General features: G+C 73.8%; 2 protein-coding genes across 2 annotated transcripts in view; one reads left to right on the top strand and one right to left on the bottom strand.

Annotated features, from left to right (window-relative positions):
* Window positions 1–1,213: 1,213 nt before the first annotated feature.
* Window positions 1,214–2,515, bottom strand: AURANDRAFT_62023 (hypothetical protein; the record flags this gene model as incomplete). Its single annotated transcript, XM_009035987.1, has 1 exon — window positions 1,214–2,515. The coding sequence occupies one exon, from the start codon at window positions 2,513–2,515 to the stop codon at window positions 1,214–1,216; it is 1,302 nt and encodes a 433-aa protein (XP_009034235.1).
* A 285-nt stretch (window positions 2,516–2,800) lies between these two features.
* Window positions 2,801–8,068, top strand: part of AURANDRAFT_62022 (hypothetical protein) — a gene marked incomplete at both ends in the record, with an annotated part of 5,785 nt that continues 517 nt past the window's right edge. The window contains 3 exons of the mRNA XM_009036436.1: window positions 2,801–3,942; window positions 4,263–5,171; window positions 5,752–6,490. Coding sequence (XP_009034684.1) covers window positions 2,801–3,942; window positions 4,263–5,171; window positions 5,752–6,490 — 2,790 coding nt within the window. The remainder of the gene's footprint in view (window positions 3,943–4,262; window positions 5,172–5,751; window positions 6,491–8,068) is intronic.

Here is an 8,068-nt window from a genome sequence, read left to right as displayed (position 1 = left end):
CTCGTGCCAAGCAGCTTGCTGCGACTCGGGCGGCAAGCTCGCCGTCGGGACGCCGCCGGCCGCCGAAGACGAGGTCCAGATTTGGAGCTCTCCGTAGTGACGGACAAATGATCGAGCGGCGGCTGCTTGGCAGTGTCAAGACGTCAAGCCATCGTGACGGTGCAACTAAAAAGAAAATGTCGGCGATGAAGTTTATTTGCCGCAAGCATGCGATGCTGATCGCGCTCGCGCTCGTCGCCTCCGCATCGGCGCTGCAGCGTCCGCGCAGCGCTCGACGACTCGACATGAGTGCGATGGCAGCGTTCCAAAAATCCGCCGCCACGATCGCCGACTACGACGCCATCGCGGCGGCCTTCGACGCCGGCAACAAAGACCACGACGTCTCGCAAAACATCGACGCTCTATTGGTCCCGCTGGAGCGCGCCCAGCCCGGCGCGAAGCTCACGGTCGTGGACCTCGGCTGCGCGGGCGGCCGCGACCTCGTCACGTTCCTCGCGCGCGGCTGCGACGCCTGGGGCGTCGAGGGCTCCGCCGCGTTCTGCGAGCTCGCGCGCCGCGCGGCGCCGGGCAGGACAAGGGTGATTCAACGTCGCTTCAACGTGAGTGTTCCGCGCGCGCGCGTTCCGGAAAAAGCATCCACGCTTCGAGACCGTTCCGAGAGATGATCGCTCGTCCAAAAATCAGCCGAAACGAGTGGAAACCGGCCGAGCTAGGAGCCTTTGAAGTTGGGAATTTCGCTCTCTTGTCCTGCCCAGGCGCGGCGCCGGCCGCGACGGTCCTCGAGCAGGACCTGTGCGACCTCCGGCTCCCGCCGGAGACCTTCGACGGCGTCTTCGCGAACGCGTCCCTCTTCCACGTGCCGCGCGAGCACCTCGCCGAGCTCCTCGCGCGCATCCGCGCGTGCCTCAAGCCCGGCGGGCGCTTCTTCTGCTCCAACGCCCACGGCTTCGGCGAGGACAAGGAGGGCTGGACCCAGGGCCGGACGCCGTCGACGCGGTCCTGGGTCTGCTGGCTCAGCGAGGCGTCCTGGAACGCCGCGTGCGAGGCCGCGGGCTTTGCGCTCGCGGACTCGTACTACCGCGGCTCGTCGAAGGCGTTCCTCGCGACGGTCTGGGCGAAGCCCCGGGCGTCCTAAGCCAACTGCCGCAGTAGACTTTCCGTGCTAAGGCGGCCCGCCCCCCTGCGGGCACGGACGACTCCTGGGCCCCCACTGTTACAACCGCGCGTAGCCCGCGGCGGCGGCGTCGCCGCCGCAGCAGGCGCACCAGCCGCAGCAGTAGGCGAGGACGCCCGCGGCGCAGCAGCAGAAGACCGCGACGGCCGCGAGCACCGCGACGAGCATCCAGTTCTCCTCCCACCACGTCTCCGGCGAGGACGCCTTGATCGCCGTCATGTTGTAGGGGCAGAAGTCCATGGAGTCGCCCGAGCCGAGCTTCGCGCAGTAGTCCAGCGGGTCCACGAGCTCCGGGTGGAAGAACGTCCAGTCGAAGTTGCCCTGGAACTCGACGCCTAGACCGGACGCGCCGCGGCACCAGTTGCTGCCCCAGTCGTAGGAGTCGTTGCCGTTGTGGAAGCCGACGTCGTTCCGGCAGAGCGACTCCGCGTTCGCGTCGAGGCTCAGCGAGTCGGGCCCGCCCAGGGACACGCCGATGTGGTTGTCGACGTAGCGCGCGTAGCCCGTGTTGCACGCGATCAACTCGTCCTGCGCCTCCGTCACGTACGACGCGAAGAAACTCACGTTGTAGCCCCGCTTCGCCGCGCGGCGGTTGTGGATCGACACGACCTCCATGGCCCAGCCCGCGAGCGTCGCGTCGATGTTGAGCAGCGAGCGCGTCCACGTGCACGATTCCGCGTCGGTCTCGTGCGAGAACGTCGACGCGCCGAGGTGCTGGTCGCTGTGGGCCTCGAGAAACTCCGGGATGGCGGCGGCGTCCGTCGACGGCTGCGTGATGCGCAGGGGCAGCAGGTCCGGCAGGCCGAACAAATTGACCAACGTGCCGCCCTGCGCGGTCCACGCGTCGTCCATCTCCGCGATCGTCGTCGCGAGCTCGTTCGCGCCGCCGCACTCGCCCGCGCCGTAGGCCGCGAAGGTGCCCGCGTTCGCGGACGAGACGTTGCCCGTCACGAGCTCGACGACGTGGCCGCTGCCGGGAACGACGACGCGCGCGCTGTAGACGACGGCGCCGTCGGCGTCCGTATACCGGCGGCCCAGGTAGGACACGCCCGACGAGCCCCAGAGCTTGAGGTGCGTGTCGAGCGTCGGCACGTAGTGGGAGCTGCCCTGTGCCGTCCACTCGCTCCACGCGAACGTCGGGTCGGAAAAGTCGTTCGCGGCGACGAAGCCGTCGGCGAAGTCGCAGGTCGTGATTTCTTTCTGGGGCGTCACGTGGCCCTGGTAGTAGTGGAACTCGAAGTTCGCCAGGACCGTCGCGACGACGCGCTCGGCGCAGGGCTTCAGCGTCATGAACTGCGTGCCGGCGTTGCAGTAGTAGGTCACGTTCACGCTCACGACCATGCCCAGCTTCCAGGCGACGAATTCGCCGTCGTCGAAGGCGCGGCAGCTCGCATGGGTCCTTTTAAACATGCTGATGTTCGCCGTCGGCGTCTCCAGCGCCGCGGCCGCGGCCGCCAGCAGCGCGGCCGCCAGCATGGCCCGAGGCCGCGCCATAATTAGATGACGCCGGGCTGCGCCAAGTGTTGCACTCGGATATATTTTTTAGGGTTGTTTCCCTTTACCTTCGTCACCGATGGCGTGCTTAACGTGATGCTCTAACGAGGTGCCGAATTCGCGTTCATCGCCATGACGGCCCGCCGCGACGCGACGGCGCCCCGGGACACGCCGGCGCCCGCGGCGCCGGCCCCGACCCGGTTCCCGCGCCTGAGTCGCATCACGAACTCCATGGGCTGCGTGCGCCTCATCTGCGTCCTCGAGACGCTCATCGTCGCGCTCTGCCTCCTCGAGGCCCACACGCGCTGCGGCGAGCGGTCTCTGGGCTGCTGCGTGAGCTCCAAGTGGTGCGGGCCCGACGCGCCGCGCCGCGCGACGGCCGCGCGCGCGCCGGACGCCGCGAACGCGACGAAAATAAGGTCCGGCGCGTCCCTGCCGCGGCTGCTGGTCCTCGGCTGCGTCAAGTGCGGCGGCGCGGCGCTGTTCGATGCGTTGAACCGCCACGCGGACTTCGTCGGGCGGAGCTCGAACTTCTTCGACGTGCGTTGGGACGACGACCGCCACGCGGCGCTCGGCGACGACGAGGCGCGGTGCCGCGCCTACGAGTCGCTCTTCTCCAAGCTGACGGCGCGGCGCGGCGCCTACGACGTCGCCGTCGACGCGACGGCGACCTACTTCCGGGACCCCAGGGCCGCGCCGCGCGTGCGCCGCTGCTTCGACGACGGCGCGCTCGCGCGGACGACGCTCCTCGCGGTGCTCCGCGACCCCGCGGCGCGCCTCTACAGCGAGTATGCGGTGATCCGCTCGCGACAACCCGACCGCTTCGGGAACGCCACCTTCGCGCGCGCGGTCGACGGCTGGCTCTCGGACCGCGGCGACGCCGAGGGCCGGCGGCTCCTCGCCGTGGGCCACTACGTGGACCAGCTCCTCGCCTGGCACCGGCACCTGCCCCGCGAGGCGCTGTACGTCGTGCCCGCGGCCGCGCTCGACGACGACGCGACCCACGTCCGCGAGATCGCGCGGCGCGTGCTCACGCGCGCGCGCGTCTCCGCGCACCTCCACAACGTCTCCGCGCCGCCGCGGCGGCCGCCGGGCGAGGCCGCGGCCTACGCGGCGCGCACGGGCGACGCCATGGACGACGCGACGCGGCGGCGGCTCGCGGCGTACTACGCGCCCCACGACGCGCGGCTCTGGGCCCACCTCGCGGACCACCGGGACCTCGTCATCCCCCGGGCCTTCCAGGTCGCGCCGGGGGACCCGACCACGCACTGGTGGTAACCTTCGATCGGGTTTTGTAGTTATGGTCACTTCAACTCAAGTTCAAAGACGGACTTGCACGCCGCGCCTGATGTGCTCGGCCACGCTGAGCAGCTCCGTTGCTAGAGGTGCTGCGCAAGCCGAGCGACGAGCTCCGTTGCTAGCGGTGCACACTGCGCAAGCCGAGCGCTGAGCGGCTCCGTGCGAGCGGTGCACACCCGAGCGACGGCAGCTCCGTGCGAGCTGTGCACGCAACAACCCTCGCAATGTGGCTCCTCTTGCTGCTCGCGCCATCAGCGCGCGCACTCCACGCCGTCAACGTCGAGGTGCGGCGCAGCCTCAGCGTCCCGCCCGCCGCGGCGAGCGCCGCCTGGCTCGACTACACCTGGTCCGGCGGCGGCGGCCTGCCGGGCCTGCTGCTCCGCGAGCCGTCGGACGCCGCCGTGCCGCGCGAGCGGCTCATCCTGCCGCTCGGTCTGCGCGAGACGCTCGACGAAGCCGCCGGGACGACGCTCCGCTACCGCGTGACCGGCGCGGGCCTCGCGCGCGACGTCGTCGACGGCTCGCACCGCGGCGTCGTGGCCTTCGAGGAAACGGACGACGGCTGCGAGATGGTGTGGACGGCCGACTACGAGGTGTCCGCGCGGCGGACGTTCTGGCAAAAGGCGACGGAGGTCCTCGTCGGCGCCGCGGGCGACAACCTGCAGCGCTACGTCGCCGCGCCGAGCCGGCCGCGCTGGTTCGACCCGCTCGACGAGTTCGGCCTCGGTTCGTCCGTCGACCGGAGCAAACCGCTGCTCCTCGTGCTCCCGGGCCTCGACGGCTCCGCGGTGACCGCGTGGACGCAGTACCCGGAGCTCGCGACGGGCTACGAGGTCCGCGCGCTCGCGGTGCCGCCGAACGCGCGCGTCGACTTCGACGGGCTCGTCGCCGCGGTCGTCGCCGCCGCGGAGGGCGCGGACCGAGACGTCTACGTGCTCGGCGAGAGCATCGGCGCGGGCGTCGCGCTCGCGGCCGGGAAACAGTCCAAGGCCGTCGACGGCCTCGTCCTGGTGTCGCCGGCGACGTCCTGGGCCGACACGCCCCTCGGCGGCGCGCGGGAGGCGCCGCTGAACGCGCCGGACCTCGTTTTGATGGCCGTCGTCGCGATCAGCGCGTACCAGCTCCTCGACTCCGACCAGCTCGCGACGACGGTCCGGCGCGTCGCGCGCGAGCTGCCCGCGCGGCTCGCGCTCGAGCGCGGGCGGTCGACGCGGCGCCGCGGTCCGGGCGACGCCGCGGTCCGGGCGACGCCGCGCCGCGTCCGCCGCGACGGCGGCGCCGAGCGCGAACGATCCGTCCAAAAATCGCGGAAATCCGTCGCGATCGCGGCGAGCGGCGCGCGGTGCCGGCGGCCTCCGGTGGCGGCTCCGCGCGTGGATCGAGCCGGCCTACGCGGCCGCGGCGACCGACGCTCTGGCGACCATCGCGTGCCCCGTGCTCTGCGTCGCCGGCTCCGCGGACCTGCGCGTGCCCGCGGAGGCGGAGGCGGCGCGCATCGCGCGCGCCGTGCCGCGCGGCGCGCTGCGCGTCGTCCCCGGCGCGGGCCACGCGGGCGCGACGGACGACCGCGTCGACCTCGCGGCCCTCCTGGCGGACTGGCGCGCGGGGCGCGTGGCTTAGTCCTGGAAGATGGCGCGCGGCTTGAGGGGCTTGCGGGACGACTCCTCGTCGAGGATCTCGAAGCGCGGCGCCGCGGGCGACGGCGGCTTGGCGCTCGGCGGCGGCGAGTTGTGGGCGAAGAGGGAGTCCATCTCCTGGAGGGCGATGGCGCTGTTGATCGTGAGGTCGTCGCGCTCCGCGCGGCGGATCGACATGGGCCCGTCGCGCTTCGCCGTCGAGAAGACGAGGCGCCGCGGCTTCGACGCCGTCGTCACCGTCGCGTCGTCGTTGCTCCGGTCCTGGAGCACGCCGAGCACGGGCCGCGCGGCCGACTGGGGGACCGCGCCGAGCGCCGGCCGCGCCGCGGACCGCGGCGCGGCGGCGCGCGGCGCCGCGGGCCGGCCGCCGCGCGCGACGTGGCGCCGCTCCTCGAAGCTCACCTCGTCGCCCCGCGCGTCCGGCGCCGGCTCCGGCTCCCTCGCGGGGCAGTCCGCGAAGGCGACGCGCGGCGTCCGGCGCGCCGCCGCGGGCGGCGGCGGCGGCGGCGGCGCCGCCCCGTCGTCGAAGATCGCGACGGCCGGCGCCGGCGCCGGCGCCGCGTCCGAGTCGTCGAAGATCGCGAACGCGGGCGCGGCGGGCGCGGGCACGGCGGGCGCGGGCGGCGCGGACGCGGCGGGCGCGGCGGGCGCGGCCTCCTCGAAGATGGTGAAGGCCGGCGCCGCCGCGGCCGGCGCGGCCGCCGCTTCCGGCGGCGGTTCGGCGACCGACGACGGCTCCGCGTCGGACTCCGCCGCCTTCCGCGACTCTGCCTCCGTCAGCCAGTGGCGCCGCATGCGCCGGTCGAACTCGCGCCGCCGCTTCGCGAGCATGTCCCGGGGCCTCGCGTTCAGCGCCGCGCCGCGCGCGAAGAGCGATTCCGCCTCCGTAAAATCCCCGGCCTTCTCCGCGACGAAGGCCCGCGCCACCCAGAACAGGGCCAGCTCCGCGCCGATGTTCTTGACCACCATCTCCGCGAAGACGGGCTTCGGATCCGACGCGACGGAAGCCACGCCCAACCACACCCGCACGAAGCGCTCGTCGTTCCGGTAGCGCGCGTCGTCCGCGAGCGCGGAGGCGCACCGCTCCCGGAGCTCTGCCTTGGCGCGGTGGGTCTCGATGTACTCCAGCCAGGCGGTGAGGGGATCGTCGAGCAGCGCGAACTCGCGCGCGCGTTCCTCAACGTCGTCCATCGCGTCGCCGCGCTCGTTCCCCAACGGGTTCGGCGGGGTGGTCGACAGTGCGGCGGCAGTGCGGCAGTGCGGCGCGCGAAGGGGTTTGACGCTGGGTGGTGCGGTCGGTGGGGGGCGGCGCACGGGTGCGCGCAACGCCGGGCGGTCGACGGCGGCGCAGGCGTCCAACCGTGGCAACACGATCGGCCTACGATCACGCCAGGCGGCCTTGGCCGGCCCCCCGGGCCGCCCGGGGACCTCCGGGGCTGGGCAAGTGGCTGGGCGTTCGGGCCGGCCCGCCGGGCACCCTGCGGGCCCCGGTCCAGGCGTGGGTCCAGGCCTCGCTCGGTCCACGGCCGATCCAGTTCGACGAGTTCCTGAAGTAGTCGTACACGAGCACAAGTTTAAGCTCCAACCTAGAGCAGGAACACGCGGTCGCGGCGGACCTCGAAGACGTCGCCGTAGGCGTCGAGGAACGCGCGGAGGGGGACCGTCTTCACGGACTCGGTCAGGCGGAGCGCGCGCTGGAGCGCGGCCCGCGCCTTGTTGAGCGTCGGCGGCGCCGGCGCGTTTCGGAGCTCGCCGCGGAGCGCGGCGACGGCCGCGTCGTCGGCCGGGCCGCGGCGCCACGGCCGCGTCGGCGCGTAGTCCGCGCGCGTCAGGTCCGCGGGCGCGGCCGCGGGCGCCGCGGGCGCGGCGAAGAGCGACCCGAGCGGCGGCGCCGCGAAGGGCGCCGGCGCGGCCGCGGCCGCCGGCGCGAACGCCGGCGCGGCCGCGCTGAGCAGCCCGTCGGCCCGCGACTCCCAGCGCTCGGGCGTCACCGCGGGCGCGGCGCCGCGGGGGTTCGCCGGGAGCGCGTCGCCGGGCGGGGTCGCCGGGAGCGCGTCGCCGTCGTCGCCCCAGGCGTCGAGGCGCCGCGGCGCGAGCTCGACGACGTCGCGCTTGGGCACGCGGCGGACGCGGAGGGCCCGCGGGTGGCGCTCGAGGAGCGCGAGCAGGCCGCCGTGCGACGCGCGGACGCGGCCGAGCGCGTCGACGCCGACGCGCGCGCGGAGCGCGTTCCCGAGGTCGACGGCCGTGAGCGCGCGGTCCGCGGCGGCGTCCAGGATCGCGACGGTCTCGCGCACGACCGCGGCCTCGTCCTCGCGGCTCGCGGCCGGCGGCGGTGGCGCGGGCCGGCGGCGCGCGGCGCGGCGCGCGGAGCCGCCGGACGAGTCCGAGGAGAAGCTCGCCGTGCGGCGCATGCCGCCGCGGTCGCCCGGCGCGCGCGCGAGCGGCCCGGGCCGCGGCCCGC

The sequence above is a fragment of the Aureococcus anophagefferens genome (assembly GCF_000186865.1).
Source record: "Aureococcus anophagefferens unplaced genomic scaffold AURANscaffold_4, whole genome shotgun sequence".
NCBI classification, from domain to species: domain Eukaryota; class Pelagophyceae; order Pelagomonadales; family Pelagomonadaceae; genus Aureococcus; species Aureococcus anophagefferens.
The sequence above is the reverse complement of the archived record's forward strand: the minus strand, read 5'-3'. Positions and strand labels throughout refer to the sequence as shown.